This window comes from Anas platyrhynchos, chromosome 10 (genome assembly GCF_047663525.1).
Source record: "Anas platyrhynchos isolate ZD024472 breed Pekin duck chromosome 10, IASCAAS_PekinDuck_T2T, whole genome shotgun sequence".
Taxonomy (NCBI): domain Eukaryota; kingdom Metazoa; phylum Chordata; class Aves; order Anseriformes; family Anatidae; genus Anas; species Anas platyrhynchos.
In genome coordinates this window covers 10,345,245-10,372,928 of record NC_092596.1, presented here as the reverse complement: position 1 = coordinate 10,372,928, position 27,684 = coordinate 10,345,245, and the positions used below count along the sequence as shown (strand labels likewise).

At 46.0% G+C, this 27,684-nt stretch overlaps 1 protein-coding gene across 2 annotated transcripts; it reads left to right on the top strand.

Moving 5' to 3' along the window:
* The first annotated feature begins 1,384 nt into the window (after positions 1 to 1,384).
* On the top strand, positions 1,385 to 25,331 carry GPR50 (G protein-coupled receptor 50). 2 transcript variants are annotated; one of them, XM_027464921.3, is made up of 2 exons: positions 1,385 to 1,645; positions 20,797 to 25,331. In XM_027464921.3, exons 1-2 carry the CDS (start codon positions 1,471 to 1,473, stop codon positions 21,663 to 21,665), a joined length of 1,044 nt encoding a protein of 347 aa, XP_027320722.1. In that variant the 5' UTR covers positions 1,385 to 1,470; the 3' UTR covers positions 21,666 to 25,331. The 2 variants fall into 2 exon arrangements, with proteins under 2 accessions (XP_027320722.1, XP_012955947.1); XM_013100493.5 differs by lacking the exon at positions 1,385 to 1,645 and adding an exon at positions 5,033 to 5,249.
* The last annotated feature ends 2,353 nt before the right edge of the window (positions 25,332 to 27,684 follow it).

Here is a 27,684-nt window from a genome sequence, read left to right as displayed (position 1 = left end):
GCACGTGCCCGGCACAGCTACCCCGACCTGCTCATCTAGGGCAGTTGCAGAAGACAGCTTTGTGCAGGTGTCAGTTCTGCACCAAAAGAAAAATCTTTTTGTTATTGTTATTATTTTGGAAATGTGTCTCCCTCCACTTCACACTGCTATGCTAGGAAATATTTTTAAGCGTAAGTGAGGCCAAAATCTTTGCTGGGCAGCTTTGGTGCTCCTGTGGGTGCCCTGGCTTGGGAGAGAACCAACAGAAGTCCCCCTGCCCTGCAGCTGGGGGGGAGCAGTGGGGGTTAATGTTAATTCTCTTCCAGTTACTCAGCAATCAGCTGGTAACCAGTCCGTATCAGTAGGCAAAACCCCACCAGACGTTCCAGCTCAGCAATCTCCTCACTGTGGGGCTGGAAGGCAGTGCCAGCAGGAGGTAATCCTCCTGGGTAGGGGGCTGCTGGGGCTCCTGAAAGCCTCCCCAGCCAGAGAAGTGAGCATTGTGCACATCCCTGCAAAGTGCTCAGAAAGGCAGCTGCTTTTCCCTGCACTTTGGACACCACCTTCATTGGTTTCAACCTGCATATGAGCTCCAGGTCCTCTGAAGCCACATCCCGGCTCTCCACACCTAAAATACATCTGAAAGTGACTTAAAAGTGGTGAAAACGGCACCAGATCAGAACAAAATGAAGGCAAAAGTTGACGAAGGATGCATCCACATGAGCTGCTCCCAAACTGCAGGAAGATTCTGAACGCAAACTGGGCAGAAGTCTGTGAAGAAAACTATTTGGTTTCGATGGAAAGAAAACATTGGCAATATTGTGTAGAACGCAGCGCAAGCTCACCCAAAGGGCCAAGCCTCAAGCTGAACTACTGTGTTTGGCAATTTGAAAATGCACTGTTTTGATCGTTATAATAAAAGTGAAATAAAGTAAAATAAAATAAAGTAAAATAAAATAAAATAAAACATTTTTATTCAAAATGGAGTGCTCTCAAGTCTCTGTAAAAGGCAGCTTAAAGCAGCCTGACTCTGCCAAGGCCAGAGTGCAGGAGCGGGGCTGGCTCAGGGTGCAGCCTGGCTGGGGCACCCCTGGGTGCTGCTGCTTGGGGATGGGATGGGATGGGATGGGATGGGATGGGATGGGATGGGATGGGATGGGAGTAGTTGGAAGGGACTTCAAAGGCCCTCCGGTCCACCTGCCTGACCTGGGGGCTATCTAAAAGCAAACCCACGTTCCTGAGGGCACACCCGGGGGGTGACCCCCCCCCAGCCCCGCACCGTGCGGGCTCCCCGCCGCTGCCCCCCGTCGCCGCGCGGTGTCGCCATCCGACAGCGCTGCCGCTGCCCCCCCCCAGCCCCTCCCCGCCCCGCCCCGGGCCCCGGCACCGCCCGGGGGTGGGGGCGACGGGACCCCCCCCCCTCCTCCAAAAATAAAAAATAAATAAAAAAAAAATCCCCCCCCAAAAGCCCCGCAGTAACGGGAGCTGCGCATGGAGAGGCAGGGGGGGAACGGGAGCTGCCGGCCGGGGCCGGGGGGGGGACAGGCGGTGGCCAGGGCTAGCAGCGGGCTGGCGGCCGTGCTGATCGTCACCATCGTGGTGGACGTGCTGGGCAATGCCCTGGTCATCCTCTCGGTGCTGAGGAACAAGAAGCTCCGCAACGCCGGTGAGTGCGGGGAGGAGCGGGGGGACCCGTGGGGACGGGGCGCGGGGAGGTCCCGGGGTGTCCCCGGGTGTCCCCCGCTGGGTGCCGGTGTCCTGGCAGCCGGCAGGGAGGGCTTGGGTCTGCCGTCAGAAGTGGCTTATTTCGGCAAAGGCTGGGAGAAAATTGGGTAGGAATTGCTCCGGGGGGAGTTTCAGGTGGTGCCGGTCGGATGCGCGCTGTGTTAGGAGTGCTCGGGCTGCTTTTACGTGCGAAGGCATAAAGGGACCTGTGCTGTTAGAGCTCACTACATGGTCCGGATGAAATGTTCTCCGGTGGTTATGAGGTGGGAGAGAAAGTTGTGAGTGCTCTGCAGGTGCTGAGCTCCCTTCTCTGTATCTCAGTCTTCTGTTAATACGGAGTAACAGAGTACAGTAAAAGTAGCTTTTTACTACGGGAAAAGTAGTAAAAATGGGTGAGCCTGATGGGACAGCATCCCCCCTCCTTGCCCCCACTATTTGATTGATTTATTAACGATAGTGCTCAGCTGCTGGCTGGGGCAGGAGCTGGGTGCAGCACCCCCAAGCTCTGAGCCTGTGTTTGCCCAGGCACACAAAGCGTAGCCCATAGGATCCCCAGCACATAAACGTGCTGCTTTCTGTTCGCTTTGCTTTAACATGGAGCATTGGGAGCTTGTGATCAGAAGGAAAAATAGATACCCCCTATCTCTCCCCCCAGGGTAACTGGTGGTGTATGTTCTCTGGCTGAGAAGTGCAGCAGGCAGGTTTGAAGCCATTTAGCTGCCTTTACCACCTGTCTGATTGTTAATCACTTGGGTGCATTGCAAGTCTTAAGCCTGCCTCCTCTGCGAGTTAAAGTTGCTAGGAAGTGAAGGAGAACTACCTCCCCTTTGGGTTATAACAGAGATATTTTCAGTCCAAGTACCACTCAAGAGCCAGGTGCCAAACGCATTTCCAGGCTTTGGTTCGTGCATGGTGGGCAGAGGCTCTGGAAATGCAGTTTTCCAGCTCTGCTGAACTCTCTGCAAACACAGGCAGGCAGCCAAAGCGTGCACACCTTGAAAGCCCACGTCTCGCACCCGCGCTGCCCTGCAGAAGGCTGCTCCTGCTGCCTCCTTTTCCTCGGTAGCAGCATCGTCCGCTCAGGGAGCCGAAACCTCTGTAGGGGCGGTCAGTGGGGTTACAACTTTAATTAGGTCACCAGGCTCAGCTGGATTTAATCCCTTTGCTGTACTCCGTGTATGTTGCTGTGAGGCTGTCATGCTGGCCCAAACCCAACGCAGAAGTCCGCACGTGTTATGTCCGCACCGATACCTGTGTCAGCCAAATGCCTGGGCTGGGAAGAAAGAGCTGATCAGCCTGACAAGCCCTCCTGCCATACAGCCGTGCTGGCCAGCACTAATTGCATTCCCATCTCCTCACGCTTTGCTGCTGTGGCCATTCCCTGGCTCTGCAGGACCGCAGCCGGGGTTATCGGCCTGCGCTTCCCAGGTCAGCCGGCCCCAAATGTTGGCACACCACAAGCTTTGTGTTGGCTCGTGGGGGGGTTATTTATTGTTCCGAGACCTCTGGAACTTCCTGCGTGCCCTGTGACATGTTTCTTTTCTCAAAGTCAGCGTTAGGGAGCTCCTTGGTACATGTTCACGTTTTCCAGTTTTGCAGATGTGGAAAATGTTTAGTCGTGCTGAATGCCTTTCCCACTTGCTTCTGGAATTCGGAGAATTTGGTTATATCAGAAATGTAAGTCATCCTTATCTGCAAAGAGAAAAAGAAATGCTTGTACTTCCTACATCTGCTGTATCAGGACGGATAATTTCCCTGGACTTTCTTTTAGTGTCAGCCTGCTATATCGATAGATCACTGCCTTTTTCCTGACATATGTTGCTGTTATTTTTTGAGATATTGTTTAGCTTCCTTTATAAAATAGTTTGCTTTCTAGCTACTCATAGTGGATTCTCTATTCGTTACTCATTTCTTAATTCGTCTCCTGTCTTAATTCTTTAACAAAATAAACTTTTTCTGAATATAGTATTGCTTTTCTGGAAGGAGGAGGGCTCTACTGAGGTATCTTTAAACATCTCCCACTGTCCCATTCGTATATATTTAGGTGTTTTCTCTCAGTTATTTTTGTCTGATTGTTTCTAGTTTGGGGAAATGGACCTTTCAGAGGCGTCGCATTGGACCACGTTCAGTCTTCATATCTCAGGTGCAGTTGGGAACTGTACTTGGTTTCCTCCCAGCTCCTGCAGGATTTCCTTGTCCTAGAAAGCTATTGACTGTATGTAGGTGTTTTGAGATGATTTTTTTTTCTTTTTAGCACCACAAACCCTCCAGCATCTGCCACAAGCCTGAAATGACATCGTTTCTGTACATCGTGGGTAGCTGCTCAAGGAGCTGCTCATCTGTTCTGCCGGTTCGTTCCTCTGTAGCAAACTCCCACCAGGGCTTCTGATTTATCCTGACCCCCTGGAGTATCAGAGGATCTGACATGGGGATTGTGGCCCTCTGGGCTCAGCCCAGGGAGACGTGACACTGGCCAGGGAACTGCAGGAGGGCTGCTGGGACTCCACGTGGAAGGGTGACACCCGGCACCCCCCTCTTAAACAGGGATGCCACCAAAGGTGTGAGCTGCTCAAAAATGTCCTCGCTGTTGGTGGGGAATTATCCGTGACAGCATTTCCTTTTAGCTTCATTACTGACTTGCTCAGCTGGACAGTGATGAATTTGCCACGTCGAGCTGGCTGCCAGCGATGCTCCTGTGCCATCAGCCACAAATGTGGATGCAGCACCGGGGCTGCTTCAGGGCTGTAGTGTCAGGGTGTGTCCCAGTGGGCTCGGGGCTGCTGTACTGGTGGTGTACTGGTGGTGTAATGGTCCCTGCTGGGCTGGTAGCTCCTTGTCATGTTGTCCTAGTGCTGTGCCACGGGCACACACAGTCCCTGCAGATGTTCCTGGGCTGAAGACTTCTGTAATTGTGGCCTGCTGGCTAGAGGTTTTAGTTTTTTTTTTTCCAGTCAGGTGAAGACCCTTCTCTCCAGCCATATGCGTGCTTAACACAGGTTTTTGCTGTGTGCTGGTGCAGGTCTCCACACAGCTACCCTCAAATTAGTTGAAACAAAGTTCCTCTGATCAGGAAAACCTGCACCAGAATCATCTCCATCTCTTGGGGACTCCTCTGGCTGAACTTTGCTTTCTGGTTTTGAGGCCACGAAGGAAGGGTGTTTCTGCATGGCTGCCTGCAGACCAGCATCCTGTTTTTGTGCACAGGCTCCTGCAAAGGTGCTGGGCACCAGCCCTGTGCCTTCTCCTTCTCCTCTGTGCCGCTGTCAGGCTGTGCTTTCCCACGAAACACCACCTCGGCTGCGCCCAGGCTTTGCACAGCAGGAGAAACGCGGCCAAGTTGTTCGTGTGCCAAGCAAAATCCCAGCCTGCCTCCCTGGGAGGGCTGCTCTGCACGCCCCGCAGCAACAACAGGCTGGGCTGGCCCAGGGCTGGGTGCTGCTGAAAGATTTGGAGGGACAAACACCGGCTTTGGCAATAGCAAATGACTAATGGCCTCGCTGACAGTCCTGCCACACGAGCTGGGACCTGTTTCAGGAAGAGGGAAGGTGGGCATACATGCTCTGTTTACTTTTTTTTTTTCTGTCTCCATTTTCTTTGTGTTTTGTTTGCTTTTCTTCCTCTGTTCCACGTGGGTGATGTTTAATCCCATCCAAGTCCAGGCAGAGAGCAGCAGGAGGAGGACAGGACCGTCCTGGGGGCTGCCTGGCAGTGACAAGGCTGTGCCCTGGGGCTCCTCTTGGAGGAAGGCATGGAGGAAAACCTGTGCTGTGTTTTTTTCCCATTTGTAACCATTCCCATTCCTGAAGTCGGAGCTCTGGTAGTAATACTGGGTGCTGCTGTCTGCCACCACCCAGCCACAAAAATCAGTCAGTCCAGAGGGGCTGCAACCAGCTCAAGGGAACACCTAGGTGGGAAAAGCAGGGTTTTTTGTGCAGGGCAGAGAGGGAGTGAAACTGGCTTTGCCCCACCTAATTAGGACAATAGGCTAATTAGCTAACGAGAGGAGTCTTCCCAATGTGGCTGTACCCTTGGAAGATGTTAATTAAAGTCTTGCTTAATCCCAAACTAGACAAAGCCTCTGTGATTAGTGTGGGAGCAAGGAAAAACCAGCGGCTGAACGCCAGCATTGTGTCCCGCAGCACAGGCACAGCCTTCGCCTCCTTCTCCTAAAAAGAATATATTTGCTTTGGAATAAATTATACAGAAATGGAAACGGAGCAGTGGGCAAGCAGCAAATAGGGCTTGCAAGGGGTTGGAGTGTTTCTGCCTTTCCGTGGAGGCGTCTGCCCTTCTTCTCTTACATTTTGGCTGCAGTTCTCTCCCTCGTGCTTCCTTTTTTGAGATAAATTTCTCCCACAACTGGCTGGGTTTCTTCTGACTGATCATTACCCTTATAAAACCATCTGGGGCATTCGCATCACATTGCTAAGCCAGTCTTTCACGTTTTTGTCTCACCTTTGAAGGTGATCCCTTCGCGCTGCCGGGCAGACACCAACCTGCAGCATCGCAGATCTACCTAACTCAGTGTAGATCCGGATTCATTAGATCAGAAAACTTCCCTGAACAGGGAGCAGGACAGACCATGGAGAGCTGAGCACTTCGTGACTTGTTGGCCTTGTTCTCTAGTCTTATTCCTTATCTAATCAGCAAAGCAGGGTGACCAGAGGCTGTAAACGATTGCAGATTAAGAAAGTGCAACGTGGAAATACTGATCTCTGGGACAAAAAACAGCACGGGCCCCAAATGAAGGGCTCTAGCAGTCACATGGAGCACAAAAACTCAACTTGGCTTGTGGGGATGAGCTGTAAAAATTCAGAGGTGAAGCAGGAGGAGCTGCTTGCACAGCCACGTGCAGCACAGATGTGGCATCTGGCTTTTGCTCAGCATCCAACGCCTTCGGGCAGAAGCTTTGGGGGAGTTTCAGTAGGAAAAGTGTATTGTGATTACACAGCGGTTAAAAATGTATCGTTTCTTGTCAGTAGTGTATCTGCCAAACTTGTAAAGGTTTTTTTTTTTCCTCTTCCATGGCTATTTTTGTTTTAAGACCTGCTTTGCAACACAGTTGGTAAAGACAGGCTTTTGCTTTAGAAAATGAAGGAAACATTGCAAACGAATAGGCAAGGCCGGAGGTATTTTATTGATGGCACTGTAGGGGAAGGCCAGTTCTGATTTTATCTGCAGAAATTCCACAATTTTGCAGCGTTGCCTGGCAGACTTCCTCCTGATTTTAGAATGGGTCTGAGTGGAAAGCTCTGCTCGAATATGGACTTGATCTTGGCATTGCCTGTGAACTTTCTTGAGATCTTCAAGTGCACATAGAGGAGCTAAGAGTTCAGAAGAGATCAGTAGTTACGTATCACCATAGACAGTGTTTTAATTCATATATCTGCTCTGAATAAAACTTTTGGAAAAGCTTCTGTCTAAATTTAAATCAATTGTCTCTAGCAACCAGCCAGTAGCACTGAGCAAAATGTGCTGAGCTTGTGAAACAAGCGGGGATATTAAGCCACGAATAAATCATTGGTTCAGATCAGCTTGCGCTAACGATAGGGCCCATTTAAAGAAAATGCACCATGTAATTCAAAGTGTTTCAGAATTAATAATAATAATTACATTCTTAATCACCAGGAGGCAATGTTTCTTTCCCTTGCAGCTGAGGAAACCTTAGCAATGCAGGATTTACACTTCTCTAGGTGTAAGCCTCTAATTTCTCTCAAGCAATTGTATCAGACATGTGCTGTTGTGCGGGATTATTCCCCCCTGCCAAAGGGAGAAAATCAAGGATAAAAAAAAATTAATTTTGTGTATTGCTTCAGGAAGGGAGTGGGTTTGAGTCCTATTTCTGCAGCAAGGTTTTCTTTAGTTTCTGGAGAACACTTGGGCAGCAAGCAGGGCACTGACATTTTCTCACACGATGTCTTGTATAGCAAATAAAACTTGGATCATTCACTTCATATAATGGAGGCTTTATGTTAGGCGAGTTGTGCATCTGATCTGGGTAGCAGGGCATCTTCAGGTACAGGTTGCTTCTCCCACCAGTTTGTCACCAACATGCAGCCATCACCCAGGCGGCATGGTTATGGCTTTCGTGGAGATTCCCGAGCTTACCACCAAGTCAGGCTTCTGTGGTGCAGGCTTATCTTGGAGGAGACTTGCAAAGATTTTTGTAATATGTAAGGGTGTGTTTTCCATGAACACATCCTGTTTTCTGGCCATTGTTTGAGCCTGGGCTCTGTGTTGTGGCTGTTGCAGCCTCTTCCCTCCCTGCCTGGCCTCAGCCACTGCTTCCCCACGTACTTCTTCTCCCATGAGGTCCTATAACTTGTTAAGTGAAAGCTTTGTGCATCAACTGCCTCGTAAAATTTCCTTGCGTATTTACTGGAGCAGTGTTCAAAAATGAGTGCTCTCATTAGAGAAGCGACCGTGTTGCATTAATATTACATGTGAGCGTGGAGCACTTGGCTGTGCGTCAGGAGGAGCGCTCCCCCAAGGCACATTATCGCACCAGAGCCCAGTAAATGTTTTCTTGAACTTCTCCGTGCAGCAGCTGCTGCTGCAGTTGCTGGCAATGGGACAGGAGAAGAGATGACCCTCAGACCTGCTCTCATCCTGAGAGCATGCATGACCCCCCTGGTCTCCGTATGGTGAGGGAAAATGTCACCTTACTGGGCCTCTGTGGAGTGGTTCAGCATAGTAAGTGTTGAGCTTATTTGCTCGGCTTTCTGATGGCTTTTTGATTCTTGTGGTACTCACAAAGTCCAAGACATTATTTCTATAAAGAGGTGAAAATCTAGGAAACTTAAGCAAGAGAAAAGCAACTGAAATATTGGCTTTTTACAGCTTCTCCAAGACGGCATGTACTGCAGTCCCTTGCCTTAAGGCTCCATGACATTTCTGTTACTTGTTATATTGGAAATGCTATTTGCATTCATCCACTGTAGATATATACAAATATATTTCCAATCAAGAGGTAAAATTTAAGCTGAGGGAGAATTCAAAGTTACTTTATGGGCAAGTACCTTCTGTAGTTTTGATTTTTGTGTGGTGCTCGATGCTCCTTCTCCTCTTAAAACTTGAAAACAGGGCAGCGCGTGCCTCGGGATGTGATGAGGAGTTTGGAAGAAGAGCAAAGTTGAGAAAGAAGAGCTTAACTTGTGATGTTGCCTGCCTACCTTCGTTAAATACATCTGTCCAACCCAGCTTTCAAAGTGATGCTCCCAATGTTGTTGCTGCAGAAGTGGTGAGATGAGCCGTGCCAGGACCAGCCCTGGTGGGAGCAAACCAGTTGGCAAAGAAGGCAGGAGGGGAGTTTTACCTTGGGACTTCCAGTGCTAAGAAGGAAGTACTGGGGCAGGAGGTTTGACCTTAGCAGCATTTGGCTGTTCCTTGTCCTCTGCTGAAATATAAAGGAAAGCAGCAAGGGCTTTCTTGGAACAGTAGGGAAGGGAAGGATGATCTCAACTGTGGGATGTAGATTTATGGATCTCATAATAGGGCTCGTGTTTGCAAATGTTTTTCTGCTTTTCCTAGTGAGAAACAGCAGTCCAATTGTGTTCTCCCTAAGAGAAGGATCATTTATGCTCTCAGCGTGGATGCTATTTCCAATTTTCCACAACCTTTCAGTGTCTTAACAGTCTCTTGTGAAGATAGTGTGTTTATTTATTTTTCTCTATAAGGTTGTGTGCTGTCCGCTGTTAAGGGCTCTGTGTATCTTGGGGAAATGAGTGTAGGTAGGTAATCATTTGCATGATATCATGTGCCGGAGTTGAAGTCTGTGTAATTATGTAAAAGATTGAAAATGCTGTGAGCTATGGAACTGAAGAAGTTTGTGGTTTCTAACCTGGACTTTATCCAGTATCTAGTTTTGTCTTGGATGTTACATGGGTAATGAAATATATTTTGCATTATGTCATTCCAGTTTCCAAAATACGTCTCCAGAGCACTGGTAAACTCTGAATTCTGTTTTACCTTGGAATGGGGATTGGAAGATTTCTCGGATGCTTTTATGATGAGTGTTAATTATACGCGTATCATTTTTAGGCTCTCGAATCTGTATCCCCATGATGTTTGCGTAACTGTTGCAGCAGCTACAAATACTGATGTAAACACCAGGCCACATCCATGGAAAACAATCTGTAAATCACCAGGAGACTGCAACGCATGCTGGATTAGGGCTTTGCTCCCCTGGCCTTTACATAGCATCAGCACAACCATTACCTTCCCAACGCCTTCTCACTTTTGGGATGGGAACTGCTCTTCACAACACGGGGAGATGCAGAAGTGTGTGGTTTACGACCTGCTGCTTGTCCCCGGGGAGGTCCCGCTGATTCAGTGAGAGCTGGCTTTGTCTCCCGTGACACAGCAGCCGTAAGCTGAGGGGAAAATGGAAAAATCTCTGAATGCTGGTTTAAATGGCTAATGGGGAATGCAGATGTGGTGTTCTGCCCTCCCTGATGTCCCCAGGGGCAGGGCCAAGCTCTCTGATGTTGACAACATGGGTCATGCCTTGTGCCTGGAAAGTGTCAGATGTAGAAGGAGAGCTGGGCTTTTTGGGTCCCCTGAGCATCCCCTGCACAGCCTCAGCTACCTTCAGCTTTGTCAAGGAAGCAAAAAAGCTTGAAATTGCAGTGAAATACGCTGCTCCTGCTGTGTTCATACAAAAATTCTTGGCTGGTGCCAGCACGCCTGCAAGAAACGAGCAGTGAGAGCCCACATGTGCCCCTCTGCCAACCCTCCCATAGTCGAGTTTCTAAATCACAGAGTTTCTCTTTTTTTTTTTTTTCTTGGATGGATTAACACGGATCCAGATCCAACAAGAAGTCGGCCTTCAGTGGCCTGGTAAATCGTCCTTAATTTTCTGGAATAGGTTAATTTCATTTAGGCGAGGGGAGGCCAAAAGAGCAGGCTTTTCGTGGCACTGCCAAGTCAGAAGATTAAGTCAGCATTAAATTCATTAGCAAGCCAATCTATCTGTGTTGGCTAACACTATCTCAGCCTCTTTGTCTTGCATTTTCTTTCTTGAATGGCAGTTTAGGTAACCCACAACCTTGCTGCCGTATTGTGGCATTATACAGTGGTTGCTCCACTGAAATCCAAGTTTAACATGTTTTCGGCAGATTGAGTTTAGTTTTAGTTGAGCATTGAAATGAGTCTGGTTTCCCCAGGGCTGGTTCTGAATTGTGTCCATAAGAACTTGTCCCACGGTCTGTGGTTTTGTGAAAACTGAATGCCCTGTTTTCCCAAAAAAACTTAGGGTCACCCTATACCTTTCTAATGAGCTCAGTCGCTCACAATATCCCTGCTCTGCTGGGGACCAGTTTCCATTGTGCAGAAACCTTTTCTATTTTTTTAATGAGCCATCCACTCTCCTGTACAAAGGGAATGAAGCTGGCCTTCGATAACAAAAATTATCGGGGAAAGGCAGGCAGTGCGATCAGACACACTTCAGTCTCCTTGAGAAATGAAGCGAACAAAGATGAGCAGTGCTGATATTCTGAGGTTTGCATAGTGCCATCACTGCCTGCCCACTAAGGAAATTCAGAAAGCTTGGTGCTGCCCCCTCATGCTGTGGGATGATCTGTGGCTGCCTGGCAGCTTAGGTATTTAATTCCTTTGCTTTTTCAGTGTTTGTTTTGGACCTGATTGAAGCACAGAGCTCCTAGCCCATTCTGGAAATCAGCATCCTTCAGGCAAAACCTCCCACTTGACTTGCAGGATACTTTTCAGTCCCGAGCACGTCGTAGCTAATGCTGCAGACCCATCAACATCTTTTCCTCCAAGTCAAATGCTTGCAGGTTTTTAAGCAGTATTGTAACACCAAGTGAGTAATAGGGAAATTTATCCTGGTAAGATTTATGGCTTTCATATTGGGGGGCTCCAGTTGATACCAGATTAATGTATTCCTAAGGTTTGAGCAACCACCTGGGAATTAACACTTACTTTCAACCTGAAATCTTGGCCGAGGCCTTTTGTCACATCTGCACTAATGACTCAGTCTTCATAAGAGGTTGAATTTCTTTGCGTGGTCTTTTGAAACTAAATATGAAAAGGGAAAGATGGCCCTTAATTTTAACAAGTTCCCATTTGGCTTAACAGCTGCTGTGAGCTCTGCCTCGTCTTTCTGGCTGCATTTGCCACTTTGGCGGTGTGTTTCGGGCTGTCAGAGCCTTACAGGGTTCTAATGAAGCACGACACTTCTTTTTCTTTTCCCCACAGCTGTTATTTGTCATTTGATATAAATCTGCCTCGTTACAGCCTCATTCCTGAATAAATGATAAAAGGGCAGTTATCATAAGAAGGCAGCGCTGGCATGTGAGCTCCTGCCTTGCTGCTGATATAGAAGAAGCTGTCGCTCTCCTTTTAAAGGCTGTGTTATGTAGCTGAATTTGGGAAAGACTTTGTGCTCCCGAGGGAGACCAAAGCAGACCTCTTCCCCTGTTCTGCCCTTCCCTCCTGTCTTGTCCGAATTAGCAGCTGCGGTCCAAGCCCCTGGTGCCAGGATGCGTTTGTTTTTGGGGTGGTGAAGTCAATGTGCTCTTGGGGCACATGATGACCAGGGCAGGGTGACATGCTGGCTGAGGTGCTCCAGCCTCATGCTCCTGCCTGGGGAGGCTGCTGGATGTTGAGGCTGGAGCTTATTGCAAGGGCTGGGCTCCTCATTGTGTGTACATCCATTACCGAAGCTCTGAACCCCGGTTCCTTAGAGCTCTGATGTTGCAAATCACTCCCTGGGTTCCTTACAACATCCACAGGCACTTGACTGGGTTATTTCAGTCCACTGGAAGCTTCATGTGGTGTCGAGGACGGTCCTGCTGGGCTGAAGATGACCTCCTGGCTCACGGGATGTTGCCTGAGCTGCCGAGATGCAGAAACCTCTGTACTAAGCCCAGGCTTTGTTTCATCCTGATGTAGCTCCTTAAATATTTTGTCACTCTGGAGCTTGTCGATCAACAAAAATACTTCATCAGGGCAGCTAACAACGTGGGATTTCAGCAATGAAAGGGAAAATGAGTGAATCCTGCTAAGCAGAGGACACAGAGGTTTACAAACGGTTCTGAAGGGACCAGGAGGCAGGAAGTCGTATCTCATGCTGGATAAATGACAGCTCTTTAAAAATGCTGTCAGTAGATAAGGAAGGCCTAGGGGTGGGGGAGACGGCTTTTCAGAAATGGCACGGAGTGAGCGAGGTTGGTTTTATTTATTTATTTATTTTTTAAATTAGGAATCTTGACCATTTCTCTTGCCTTTGGAGAAAGAGTCTCCTTGGCTTGGCTCCTCCAAGCCTCCTTGGCCTGTGATGGGAGTCATAAGGCTAAATGAAGTTGCACGCTACCGCTTTGAAGTATCTTGGTGTGGGTGTTAAGCAGTTTCAGAGAAAAGAAATTCCTGTGATTTATTTCTTGCTGAGAAAACTTCAATGGAGATAAAAAGGCAAAGGGCAGAAAAGTTTGCGGATACACTTAAAAGCCCCGTCACTTGATGATTATTATGCAGTTGTAAAGTAAGTCTGCCCCCAGCATTACTGTCAAGAAACTAGGACTTGGGGTATTTCAGGATGAGGCAAGCTCAGTTTCACATGGGTGGCTTTATTTTATTTATTTCCAGCATCATTTATTTATTTATTTATTTATTTACTTATTTTCCTTTCTGGGGGCAAAATGTTGTTTGTTTAAGACAGAATCCAGTGGTATTGTGCTGGAAGCTGTCGATAGCAGAGGTATCTGCTCAGTTGTGCTCCACGAGTGCAAGATCTCCCACTTACCATGCACATTTCTCTGCCTACATGTGTGGCTACTTACTTCGAGAGGTTCTTCCAGTAATTTAGGTCTCATAGGCCCATGCAATCTTATCCTCATTCACCCAATTGGATACTATCCACCATTAGACTTCCTATAGAGGTCAGTGTTAGAGCACATCCATTTAAACCATGGGCTTATGTCGGAACACGTTTAGTGTGGACTTTGCTGCAAAAACTGCTTTTCTCTTGCAATATTCCCATTCAATGCACCTCGAAGATGATTAAGCGTCACAAGTCGTTAGGAAGAACAAACAAACAAACAAAAACCCCCACAAAAAAACACAAACAGAAGCAAATGTTCTCATACAATTCACTTGGGACTCCCATTTCCAAGAGTTTCTCGTACCATCAATAGCTCCTTGTTGCCAGTCCTGTACCCAGACTTGATACAAGTTCTGTAAGTCCTGTGGAATATCTAAAGTAAAGATTTTACTGATGTTCTGGGAAACATTGTATTTTGGACTCATTTCTGGGAAAAATAAGAAAATCCTTTAGGGCTTGCCTTTTTATTATTATTATTATTTTTATTTGAGGTAATTTTTTCCAGTATCGTTATTATTGTTATTGAATCAACTTGAATTGTTTGCACTGAATTTTTGCCAGCACAATTGTATCAGCGTCCCTGCAGTGTTCCCAGGTGAAAGTAACTCTCTGTTTCTGATGGGATTAGTAGATAGTTGTGAATGAACCAGAAGGTCCAGGACAGATTTTCTTTCACTTTCTGGTCTCCTACTTACATGCAGGGCTTCTTTTACAGTTGGCATCACCGTGGCCAAGCCAACAAATGATGGGTCTCTCTTCCTCTGTCTGTAATGCAGGGAATATCACTCCTGTTCCTAGCATGTTGTGAAGGCGAGATGAACAGCAATTCAGGTAGCTCAGCCTTTTTTCTAGCTGGGAAAGGAAACAGCTTTCTTTAGACTGAGAATGGGAAAAGCAGACAAGCTGTCTCTAGGCAGACAATCCCATTTCAGCATCCTTGAGCTGAGGACAGACACTTGGTGCACAGATGCTTTCTCTTAGTGTGTGCACCAAGCCTAACTCTTTTCTGTTATGTAAAGCCCTTCTATTATTATTCCTTCGGTTATTGATTTAGGCTTTGTTATTTCATAAGTTGATTACATTTTTTGTCTAAAAATGGCCTTTATGGCAAGTGAATCATTTTGATGTTAATCTCTTGTTCTTGTTGGACACAGCGCCAGAGGCGTGATGCTGCCAGGATCAGTATGTGTTAGAGGTCTGTCTCGAGCCTCCGCTAGAAAGTGAGGTTGAATTTGGGGCAGTGTTTCGTCTTGTGCTGATCTGTGACCAGACTGAGCTTTTTCTCTGTTGCCTAAGTTCAGCTTGCTCTCTCCTGAAGCTGGGAACTGTACAATACTGCTTTGTTTCAGGGCACTTGGCAAACCAGTTAATAAATGCTAGGCTTGGCGAGTTAACATGGGCTGGTAGAGCTTATCTGTGCTTGTGCATCCTAGTGTGTCAGGGTAAATGTAAGGGCATCAGCCTGCATGGGAACGGGCTGCTTAGTCACGCAGTACCGCTCGGCAGTGATTTCGGTCAGAAACAGAAGGTGGTGAGCTGTTGGTTTATGGTCCTTGAAGGCTGAGATGCTGCAGCCAGCACTGTGCGGGCTCAGCTGGTGCTGGCAGAGGTGCTGAGGCTTGCGGTGTAAACCAGAGGCTGGCTGCAAGGGCCTCCTGACTCCCACACCTCCCTCCATCGGCCTCACTGCGGTGCCCTGCAAAGGCTACGAGGTGCACGTGATATTCCCAAATTTGTCTTCACCCTAGGCATTTGGAAGGGATGCAGGGAGGAACCAAGCTTCCCAGTTGCCAACCGGATAGCATTGCTTTTAGCACTTAATCTGCATGTATTAAAAGCCAGATCAAGATGATCATATATATTCCTCCTCTTTTTCTGGCAAAACCTATTGCCGTATTTGCATCCAGGCAAAACATCACAGTAACAAGAGTTAAGTTTAGAAATCCAGAGGAATAACAACATTGGGATTTTTCCTCATGCAAAAGGCCAAAACTTCAGTGAAAACACAGGAGTCATTAAAAGGCACATAAATGAACAGGAAATGTTATTTTCTAAAAGTTTAAAAACTTTTGGAGCTAGGTAAAATATCAAATTTTACATAGTTTCCTCTTTCTTTTAAAATACCTTCAAATAATATTTTCAGGAAGGCATGTCTGAGCTGAGCAGGATGTATTAGGATTAATGTGGAGTAGGAGGAAGTTTTTGAGGCAGGGTTTCTATGAGATGGTCTGAAAGCTTCTTTTTGTTTTTAATATATCTAAAACTCTGAAAATGAGGGTGTTGCTCTGCACTGTTACCAAAAGAGGAACACCCCTTTCGAAAGGTCCAGAAGAGGAGGGAACAACTCATTTTATTCAGTTGAGAGCCAACGTCCACCTCCCATCTGTGACACACCAAGGGAAAAAGTGCCCATTTCCATTGTTTCCAATATAATGGTAAGCGATAAAATGGAAGATAGGAAACCATGTGAACAGGGCCGCTTGTATTTCCACGCATTTCCACAGGCTCCTGAGCTTGAACACAGCTTTGAAGCTGGCTGGCCGTATCCAAATGAAAGTTGTGAGTCTCTGGAGTGTAAACATTGCAATGATTGCCCTTCGCTGCACGCAATTAGAGCAGCTGAAGGCACGGCTCAGATATGCTTTTGACAGCAATACAGTTAAAGGTCGTGACCTAAAAGCACATCTAAAACCCAGCCCTCTGCCAGCAGTGCAAGTAATTCCTTTCTCCAACCAGCGGACAAAATAATATGTGGAGCGTAAAAAAATGAATGTGATGGAAGTGCCTGGGAGTGGGTCCTTTCTACCTCAGTAAGTACTGCGAGGGTTTTCTCCTCCTGCTGGGAGCAAGCCTTTCCCACAGATCCAGAGGGAAAGGCAGCTTTTGTTCAGCCGTGGTGATGCACTGAGGAGCCGGTTGATGAGGCTTGCAGTCACGATGCCAAAGTGGTGCCGAAACACCTTGGCCTTGCTCCTGCATAGATTCCATGGATGCCAAGACAGGGGAGCACCATGCACCCACAGCTTTCCTTCTGGGAACGACACCAGCACTACTGGTGATGCTCATCCTGAGCACACTGCTGCTGTCTGGCATCGTGATTGTGCTGAGAGAGACATTTGCCAGGAAAAAGTTCAATGGTGGTGGAAGTTTATGCTTTTGTCTAGGACTTTTGTTGTGTCCTTACACTGGATATTTCCACGTTCTCTAACGTTACGTTCTAAGTGTGCTGTGGTCCTTCTCTCCTGGCTGTTCGTTACCAGCAGGATCATTTTATGCAGCACAGTTGGAATTTGAGAGCTGCTGGCAGCCTGACCGCATCATCTGCCAGTGACCAGGCTGTGTCCTCTCCTGGTGGATACTGGATAATTGATTGTTTTTTTTCTCTTTCTCTAGGTTACTCCTGTCTTTGAATAGGCTTCCTAAATACATGTATAAAATCATCAGTTAGAATTTGTGGATTGATGAACTAAATAACAGATATTTTATTTTATTTTATTTTATTTTATTTATTTTATTTTTTTCCTGTTGCCTGGACCTCAGGGAGAGTGTCCCTGATTTTTGAGTTGTCAAACACTTTCTGTTGTCAAAATGTCAGCCTGGACTTTCTTCTTTGCCATTTTGTGCCGCATGTGTGATTGTGTGATGTTCTCAGGGCAAGTGACATTGAGCTAGACCCCTGCAGGAGGCTCAACCCTAATGCTCTTTGACCGGGCAGTTGCTTTGCTCCCTGGAGTGCCCTTTTGGGGCTGGGGATGTTGGAAATACTCCTCAGTGTGAGGGCTGCAGCATTGGCTGCCCCAAGCACCCCGGTATTATCGGGCCAAAAGGGCAGTCAGTATATGATAACGTGGCTGCAAACCCTCAGTGCCATCTTTATAGTATAAAGAGAACAAAATTGTTCTGAAGGTGCTTTCTGTGCACTGCCACTTATTTCGCAGAGCCAAGCGTGCTCTTCGTGTCTGCCAAGTGGAAGTGGAGGTCAGCGAGGTACAAGCAAATGCTTAGCGAGTAGCAGGTAAAAACAAACACAGAAAGGAGGCTGTCAGAGCTAATACAGAGCCTTGTTGCACGTTGAATAAAGCTTTTAAGACTTTATCTATTTTGCTTGGGGCAAACAGTGCATTTTGTTTCTGTTTTGCAGCTTTCAAAGGTTAAATAGAGAGTATTAGGTTATGGTAAGTGGTCATCAGAGGCTTGCTTTACAGTCATGGCCTATTAAATTGTTTACTGAGCCTTATTACAGATAGATCCTTTTGATGCTGAAGAGAGTCTTAATTCCAGTTCACCTCCTTCTGGACATGAGTTTTTCAGAAAACCTGGAAAGAGAAACATGAAGGTTAAGGTGCTTCGTATTGTAGGCCACAGATAGTGAATTGTCACCGCAAACATACTGGTCACTCCTGTAAACTTAGCATTTTGTGTATCTTGGCATGTTTTTCTAACCTATCCTCTAACACTCTCCCTCCTTAACAAGGAAGGCGAGTGTAAGTCTGGTAACAGTGAACAAGGCTTTCGGATATTCTATTTGGACACTTTTGGCTGTATAAAAATAGTCTATTTTAAGACAAAGTATTTTAATCTCTTATTTATTTTCCTTTTCAACCCAGCTTCTAGGTTCAGGATGCCTAAAACACAGCCCGTGTGTCTTAGAGGACAGCCCACAGGTGCTGTGGGATCAACAGGGAGATCGATGCAACTGGAGCTTGGGCACCACGGGATTTCCAGCAGCCTCCCGAGGCAGGCAGGGCCAGCGACCCTTGTATTTGCACAGTGATGCTCAGTTCATCTTTGTAGAAGAGTGATGTGCATTTGTATGGAAGTCAGGTGATGCTTGGGCAGCCTGCCATTGGGGACCTTTGTGTATGTGGCTTATTGGGTTTGCAGAACTCTGCAAGATTTCCACGCATATGAAACCTGGTGCCAGGACTTGACAGTAAGTCCTCAGATAACCTGTGCTGTCAGATAATCCAGGCAAAATGGGTTCCTGGCACTGCCAGGGATCTGCTGCAGTACAGGAGCAGGCTGCCAAAGTGAGCAGAAACACAAGTATGGGAGTGATTAGGGGAGCTCATGGAGCAAAGTAGTAGGGCAGAAGGTGCTCTGGGATAAATCCCCTTCTGTGTACCTGCACGTGCTTATAACCTGACCTGCTGCCAGGCTTCAGGCTGTTTAGTGTTTCAAATAATTTGCAGATTCCACTGCGACCAGGGTATTGTACCCCTATAGTCCTGTGTTGGACCTGTGGCATGTGAAAAGGCTTCAAGTTTCTGTGAGAAGGTGGTCAGGTCTGTGCTGCCATTATGCTGGGGCAGGGATGGAGCACAGAGATGCGCAAACCAATTCATACCACATGGAAGTTTAAAAACGTGTTGGAAAGTGTGGAAGTTAATGAGGAATTATATCTGTTTGATCAAGAAGACAAAAAGATGCATCTGAAAATAGTGCCACAGAAGCACATCACTGAAGTTTGAGATAATGTCCTGCTGGTATTGCTCGCAGGCAGGACTCCTGTGTTTTATAGTGGAAAAATGTTTTTTTAAAAATAATAATAAATCAGTAGTGACATAGAAAAGATGATTGACAGGAGATTGCTGTTTGCTTTCCGTAACAGCCACACATTAGATTGCTTCACATTGGGTATTTAACTGAAGTTGACTCTTATTTCAATAAAAAGCAGCCATTTCCCATATTTTGGAGGGCCTATTCTGCTTGGAAGCATGCAGCGTGCCCCCTCCTCAGAGTACTCAGTTGTTAACATGCTCAGTTTTTCAGGACCGGCTGGCACGTGGCTGCTGGGTGGCTCTGGCCTCCGCGCTCACCCACCAGGAGAAAAATATGAAGCTGACCATGCTGCCAAATAAAAGGGAAGTTGAGTTTATTGCTGTGAAAAAGTGCAAAGTTAAGCTGTCTGACCTGATTTTATTTTTTTTAAAATTTCTCTGTATTTTTACATTTTCCCAACTATCCAAGTTAGTGAGGAAGGACTTGCCCAGGCTGTGATTTCTCCCAGTTGCTGGCAGGGATGTGAGGCTAAGAATTTTCCCTAAACTTCCCCAGAGGAGATTCTGGTGCTTTTTGTTGAGGAGGCATCTCTGTGACTGAAGGAGTACAAATTCGCTGCAGAGCAGCGCTCCCTCTCTATGTGAGTGCTAAGCCTGCATAGCCAGAGCAGCCACAGAGGCTGCCTGTGCAAAATCTCTCCCTGCTGAGGTTTTAGCCCTTCGCGTGTCCTCTACTAATACTTGTTTTGAAATGATGCTTTGTGTCAGCTGCCACAATTCGGTGCCACCGTGGGCTGTTCTCGAGTCCAGACTGCTTCCCGGCCGGTGTGAAGTGGCCTTTGCTGCCTGACGGGGGCTGTTGACTGGTGCCGATAGTTTTTGTTGGGAGCAAACATAGCAAGGAGCCAACTGTGATGGTGATGCAGGCGTGATTTCTGACAGCCCTTGGATATGTTTTCCAAATGCCAAAGCCAGTGACCTAGTTGAACTGAGATCTCAGTGAGCCTCTCCACGGATAATACAGAAAAAGGCACATTTTTTTTTGTTTTGTTTTATTTTTGAGATAATCTGGTAGACAGCATGCTATGAAGGTTTGAAGAGAGAGTGCAGGTGTGATCAGTGAGCTGGGGTGTCACCTGTAACCCATAGCTGCATGGATGTTACTGCCTTAAATCTATTAAACATATCCTCTACCAGTACTCTAATAATATTCTTCCTACTACTGCAGATTTATCTGCAGGGAGTGATGTTAGGAAAAATGACTTTTCCTAGTGCTGTCCTCTATATTGCTGAGTTTCTCTTGAAATGACAATTTGTCTAATCATCAGAAAGCTGAATTTTGACAAATATTCCTTACAGCATTATAGCTGGTCCTGTAGTTATGCCAGTTCTCTAAACACCTCTTGCTTCCTTTCTTCAGGAAAATTATTAATCCATACATTTTAATTTAGGATTTTATTTGGGTATTTAGGAAGCCTGTTCAAAGACAGGAGGAAATAACAGCTGAGCTAAGGCTAATGCTTCCAGCTTAGATCTTTTTTAGGAAGGAATACACAGGTTAATAATGCCCAGTTACTCCCTATTGCTGTCAGTAGTACAGACAGCAAAGTCTTATTTTCTATGGTTTCAAACTCCAAATGGGAGGCAGAGTGAAGCTCACAAGCAGAGTTAGGCCCAAAGAGGAGTTCTGAGGTGGAAGTTGTCTGTCCGGACCTCCGCTAACCTCTTGTGGTCTCTTCTCCTTTTCCATAGGCAACATCTTTGTGGTCAGCTTGTCTGTTGCAGACCTTGTAGTGGCAGTGTATCCGTACCCTCTGATCCTGAGTGCCATTTTCCACAATGGGTGGACCATGGGAAACGTCCACTGCCAGATAAGCGGGTTCCTGATGGGCCTCAGTGTCATCGGGTCCATTTTCAACATCACCGCCATCGCAATCAACCGCTACTGCTACATCTGCCACAGCCTTCGGTATGATAAGCTCTTCAACCTGAAGAACACCTGCTGCTACATCTGCCTGACCTGGCTGCTCACCGTGGTGGCCATCGTGCCAAACTTCTTCGTTGGGTCCTTGCAATATGACCCCCGGATTTACTCCTGCACCTTTGCCCAGACGGTGAGCACGTCGTACACCATCGCGGTGGTGGTGGTCCACTTCATCGTCCCGCTGTCCATCGTGACGTTTTGCTACCTACGGATCTGGATTTTGGTGATTCAAGTCAAACACCGGGTGAGACAAGACTGCAAGCAGAAGCTCCGAGCAGCTGACATCCGGAATTTCTTGACCATGTTTGTGGTTTTTGTCCTTTTTGCTGTGTGCTGGGGACCATTAAACTTTATTGGCCTTGCTGTTTCAATTAATCCTTCCAAAGTGCAGCCACACATTCCAGAGTGGCTTTTTGTCCTGAGCTATTTTATGGCCTATTTTAACAGCTGCCTCAATGCCGTGATCTATGGGCTGCTTAACCAGAATTTCCGAAAGGAGTACAAAAGGATACTGCTGACACTCCGGACTCCCAGGCTGCTCTTCATTGATGTGTCGAAGGGTGGGACAGAAGGGCTGAAAAGCAAGCCGTCTCCAGCAGTAACGAACAATAACAACCAAGCCGAAATAAACTTATGAGCCAGAACAGCAGCAATATTTATTCTGGGTTACCCGTGTACATATAATACATAAGCCTTTCTACCTGTGCATTTCACAGCTCTTGTTGCTGGACCCCAAATGGCCACCCCCTTCTCATGCAAGGAAGGAGTCTGGTACTTTTAATGCTCAGCTTATCACCATGACATCATGGCTTTGAGTAAGGATTTTAAGAATGGAACAACTGCCCTTTACCTTTTTTTTAATTATTTTATTTTATATTTTTTCCTATGCCATCATTCACTGTGTGCCTAATAAATTGCTTTGGTTGCTTCTGCAACAAGCATGCCACTACCCTCGAAAAGAATTCAGAGTGCATGAAAAAATGCAGCTATATTTGAAATGCAACCTGCAGAATTGCTATGTAACACAAACCAACTTTTCTCACCTCCCTCTGAATTCTGTTCCTTAGCATTAACATAACCCAAATTACAGTAATCAAAGTGTAAACTGCATGGCTTCGTATCTTTTCAGTTAGGTTAGTAATGGTGTTAGCCAGCAGGCGTACATATGAGCACAATGACTTCCACTGCGCGTGTGTTTGTTTTCCTTTTTCCTTCTATTATAGCTTAGTAGCTGGCCTGGGCTGAATGCAAGGCAAACAGAAGCCAGACCTAGTGAGTGTCTGATGTGCTCATTTTAATTGAATCTCTACAGATATTAAGTACCCTTGCACTCTCCTTCCAGGCCATGAATAAGAGTATATAGCACATGACATAATCTAATTGCAGGAAGATACTTGGAGCCTGATTCTAATTTAGGCAGTGTCCTGCCATGGCTTGCATTCATTCCAAACATCTATCAGAAGTTCCTTCTGCATGAGCATCATAAAAAAGATGAACATAACAGAGTCCTATCCGCTCAATGCAGATGCAGGCTTTTAATAAAAGAGGAAAACTGAGTTCCGGTGATATTTGCACTTGGCCATGAAGGCAGAAGGGGAAGGAAGTTTTTGTTCCAACTATCTTCCCTTTTGCCCACCACATAACTTGAATTTGATGGGGGAAAAGAGGGGAGAATTTTATTCCATTTTGTTCATGGGTGAAGCAGTGATTAATTCATGGGAGCTGGGAGAAGATAGCTACGTAAGCATATTCACGCATCAGTTCTCAGTTAACACCTGAACTTTGTTATCTTTGTCATTGAAAACCATGTCCTGAAGTGCTGGGAAGGCCAGTATCGCATCAGAAACAAGCACATGGGCAGAGATAAGGCTGTTTCTTTAATGAAGTGTGTATAGGGGGACTGATTGCTGTCTGTAAATACGACTTTATTTTTTCTTCGACTCATTGTGAATTCAACTTCTTACGGTTTTAAATGAGCGGAACCTGCTTTGAAACAGTCCCATTAAATCAGCAGATAAAACTCCCCTGGTGCAGCTCTGTCTTCAAGCTAGCAAGCCTGGCTTGGTGCCGGTGTACCAGGGGGCACAGCGGGAGCTGCACGAGGGGTAGGAGCAGGTCTGAGCCCCGTGGGTATAATAAAGACAGCAGCCGGCCTGCTCCTGATCAAAGAATGCAGCCTTCTTCCAGTGACTTAAGGTACTGATTGCAGTCAGAGCAGGTTCATAGGGCTGAGTCCTGAACTGCCGAGAGCCTTTGTGGTAGCACACAGGTGCCTCGAGATGAAAGCAGGCAGGATTTACAAAAATCCATAGGCAGGCTAAGTGCCTAATCCTGAGCAAAGGTAAGCCATTTCTGCACTGCTTGTTGAAAGCATCCTGTTGCTGAACGTCCCTCCTGCTGAATATTCTGGGGGAAGAAAAGTTGAAAGAAATTGAGCTCCTTTATGGATCAGGCCAAAAAACACTGCATGGTGCATTACTTCAGTGCAGTGTGTGTGCTGCCCTGTGGCAAAGGTCGCTGTGATGTGAGCAGGTCTCTGTCTTTGCTGGGCGCCCTTGCACTTCATGATGTTTTCAGACTTGAACATCTCCGCAACATCAGATGATTATTGTTTTAAAATGCACTGCAGCCAGCATCCCATAATAGGAATCAAGCTGAAGTCTGTTTTGGCCTCTTGATCTGCCTGAGCATGGCCAAATAAAGGTATATTGACCCTTGGAAATAACATGGTCTGTTTGCCTTCCAGCAAAACCAGTCTGGACGAATTCACACCATTTTGTGCAAACAAGGATGTTTTGAGTCAAACTAGGACAAGACAAGTGCAGAGAGGCAGCTGCAGCTGCAGTCAGTGCTCCTGCCATCGCCCAGGGAGTTGTCCCCTGTGCTGTGACCAGTCCTCAAATTAGTTTCTAATTAGCCACAGCAGCGTTAGTCAGAATCACATTAGCAAATAATTTTATCTGTTCAGCACCAACCCAAGCCAAGTACACTCCTTTCAGACAATCACGAAGGATCCTTTACAAGTTTGCCAAATGTCTCATAATCCCCCACCACTGGGGTTTCATCCTATGGATCCTTGCCTTTCTAACTGAATGTTTAATGCAGGCAATGTAGTATTTTTCCTTTCTTTAAGCTTGGATTTGCACTATTTCTTATTTGGGCTCCAAAGTAACAGCCAGCGAGTGTTTGAACCAAGCTGGGTAAGCCAAAGAGGTCCCAAACAGGCACACAGTGGGAGCCTCTGCTGGTGCCTGGTGGGGAAAGGAGCAAGAGGAGCACCACAAGCATCTCCCAGGGGCTCGTGGAGTCCTGCTGAACCGAACTATGCAAAGTGACAGGGCACCTGCCCCTCTTCTGCTGGATTTGCAGGGGACAAAGCGCCTGCTGCTGCGAGGTGGGGGCCCTGTGCCACCCTGCAGGCTGGGGATGGGTCCTGTGATGGGCTCCAGCCATCAGACGGCACCGAGAGCTCGCCCCAGCACAACCCGTTCAGAAGTGTTTTCGGAGTCCCAGCGGGATGATTCAGCCGTCACGGCTGGGTTCCTGAGCGAAGTCCTGCTGGGGTTGGGATCTGCAATATAAAACATTAAGAGCAGGGAATGCTGGCTTCAAACAGAAAACACTGTGCCATTTGCTAGCACTTTGATACAGAGACAGTACTTAGGATAGGATAGAATAGATTTTTATACTGAATTATTTTAAGACTACCCGAGCAGCTCCTTATTTTTATGTTAAGAAATGGTTAACAGGGTACAGAAAGTTTATTTTGTTAACATTTGTTTACAGAAAAAGGGAGGTGTGTCTTAAACTGTGAATCCTGAGCAGAGTCAGTTTCCCCATGATAATCTAGCTTTAATCCAAATTGGAGCTTTCAAGGAAATCCCACAGCTTAAACTACACTCTGCCAATTCCACCTGTTGCATACCCTGCCTTAAATCTCGGAAACAGCATTGACCTCTCCTATAAATAGGATTTATATCACTTGCTATGGATTTGATCTGTCCCCAAACCCTGAGATTGTTGTAGTGGATGTGAACATATGGAGAGATGGTATTGCTATGAAGTAAGATTAATCTCTTGCCATGAAGAATTTTTTTGGGATGTTGCTAATGAATGTTGTTTAATCTATTTAAGAGGAATGTAATCGGTATATTTATATATGAAGATATATTGCATATACTGTTTCCACTTTGTTATTTGATTAATAAATCTGCAGTATACTTCCTATTGCTATTTTTTGTTCATGAAGAAGATTTGTTCCCTTTACCTGTTAAAACTGTAATAAATCTCCCATTGGACTGCTTATTGATTTTTTCCTTTGCAGTTATTTTTTAATAAATATTTGGAACAGCTTGGGTTTTGTTGACTACCAGAAAGCAGATTGAATTGACAAATATAATTGGTTAAAATAGAGATTGAGTTCAGGCGTACGTCGGATTCATGAGTTTTTCTTCCAGCCACCTGTAAGCCAGCAGCCTGATGCACTGCAGTCATCCTCTTTGTGGAGGAAACTCTCTTTGTGTCGTCTCATCACTGTGTGTCCCTCCAAGGCCCTTTGCCTTTCTCGTGTCTATGTTCTGCAGCTGTGAGATCATGGGTTGCAGCCTGCTCCTTTTTTATAAGCCGTTTCTTGCCCAGTCTCAGAAAGGGCTTTGCAAAAACCCTGCTGTGGCTGCATTTTTATTTTAAAAATCAGACAGCATCCAATGTGCTTCTTTTGGGCTAGTATTTCAAATTTGGGCTTGTGATCAAGTTGTATTATGCTCTGAAAATAAATATTTAAAAATATTTCTGAAAGGGCAATTAAACTGGAGTTATTAAATCATCAGTAAAATCTTAAGATTTTACTGATCTTTCGTTAAGAAAAGTGTATCCTAAATTAGTAAATTACTTATCAGAGAAGGCAGATCTCTGTTCTTGAAAGAAATGTGGCATCTAGCAATTAGCTTCTACTGAGCTGTCTACAGAGAAATACAGACTTTCATTTCATTTCATTAACATTTCTTCCATATCTTAGGCACGCTGAGTATTCATTGGAGGCGCACTGACTGCTCCTGTGCTGGTGGCAGGACTGAGCAGAGGCTACTGGGTTCTCAGTGCTCAGTCTCAAAAGCTAGAGATGAGGTTGCACTGGTTGGAAAGTGGAAAAATAAATAAACATAGAAATAGCTGCTGTCCTTGCTGCCTGCAAAGGAAAAGCAGCATTTCATTGCAGCAGCAGGATAAACATGAAAACTATCGCATGAAAACCATGGCTTGCCTCTGTCTCATTGGTAGGTGGTTATCTTGCTCTAGCAGATGCAGAATACAATGTCCCCTTCCTTGCATTGCCTCAAGCTCACAATTTTGAAATGGGCTTATAAAATTTAAAAAAATAAAAAAGGGGGAGGAAAAAAGGCCAATGCTTGAAAATAAACATGGAAATATGCCTGAAATGTGCAAAGCTCCTCTTTAAAATTGGCTTGCAAGGCATTAATTCCTACTTCATCATGGACGAGGCTGGACTTGGGGAAAAGATATAAAGGTAAGTTCCTGATGGAAAGAAGCACATTTTAATTGTGGGTTTTGCTGCATTTATGCAGTTCTTCAGCTGATGGGTCCTGTCCGCAGGTCGCAGCAATTGTACTTCCAGGCCAGCTTGGCCAGAGATGTTTGGTTGGGGGTCTCAGTGCCACTTCCAAGGTGAGGTTGGTGGAGTACAGATAGTGATCCAGTCAAAGCTGCAGCTGGAGATCTCTGATTTACTACACAGACAGCGCCTTGCTCCCGTTTCCTAACAACGTGCCATGTGCAATCAGCCAGTGGACACTTACAGACAGTATTTGCTCTACATCAGTGTGACATCATGAGTGTCACTGACCATGGTTCAAACATAAATATACACATATGTATTTGTTACTTAATTTCCAGTTTTGCTTTTTCAATATCGCTATGAGCATATTTCAATACAGGCCAAACTCCTGGTGAAAATAGGTTGGGCAGTTTAAATTCTGCAAACTCGTGGAGCTCTACTGAGAAGCAAGTTTGATCATGAAAGGACTCCACAGAGCTGTACAGAAAAGCACCAAGTTTTTCTTTTACTAATAAAACCATCTGTAGTAACACGGATACCAAAGCTGGTGCTGTAACTGAAGCGTGCAGGACGATTGCTTGAACAGCCCACAAGCCAACACACAAACAAGATGAGGCGCAGCTGCAGCACTGTGTAGTAACAGCTGAGAATTGCTGTTAAAACAGAAAATCGCTGAACAGGAGCAGGCTTGTTGAACAAACAAGGAGTGCTATTTGTTCCATGACAACCCAGGGCAGTACTATTACTTATTTTCCAAGAGGCATGGGAATTCATCCGCTGCTTCCCCTGCAAAATTTGCAATACTCAGCGATGTAACGTGCTGAAAAAATAGATTTTATGATAGTTGCAGATCCCCAAATGTCTGTATTTGTAGTGATCCTAGAGCACCCTTGCACTGGCTCGTACCTGCTATTTCTACCATGAATGAATTGAACTCTCTGTCAGAAGTGAGGTGGTGTTATTTATTTATGTACTTGCTAGAAAGTATAGTAGCTGGGAGATAAAATACAGCTATAAAAGACAAGAGATACCATAATTCAACTCCAGGATAAGATCTCACTCATAGTGACTATCTGGAAATCAA

Excerpts from the sequence above, each read along its gene's own strand:
- GPR50 (XM_027464921.3), top strand. The coding sequence starts at position 1,471 with ATGGAGAGGCAGGGGGGGAACGGGAGCTGCCGGCCGGGGCCGGGGGGG. Across the intron at positions 1,646-20,796 it reads CAAGAAGCTCCGCAACGCCG|GCAACATCTTTGTGGTCAGC; the intron begins GTGAGTGCGGGG and ends CCTTTTCCATAG.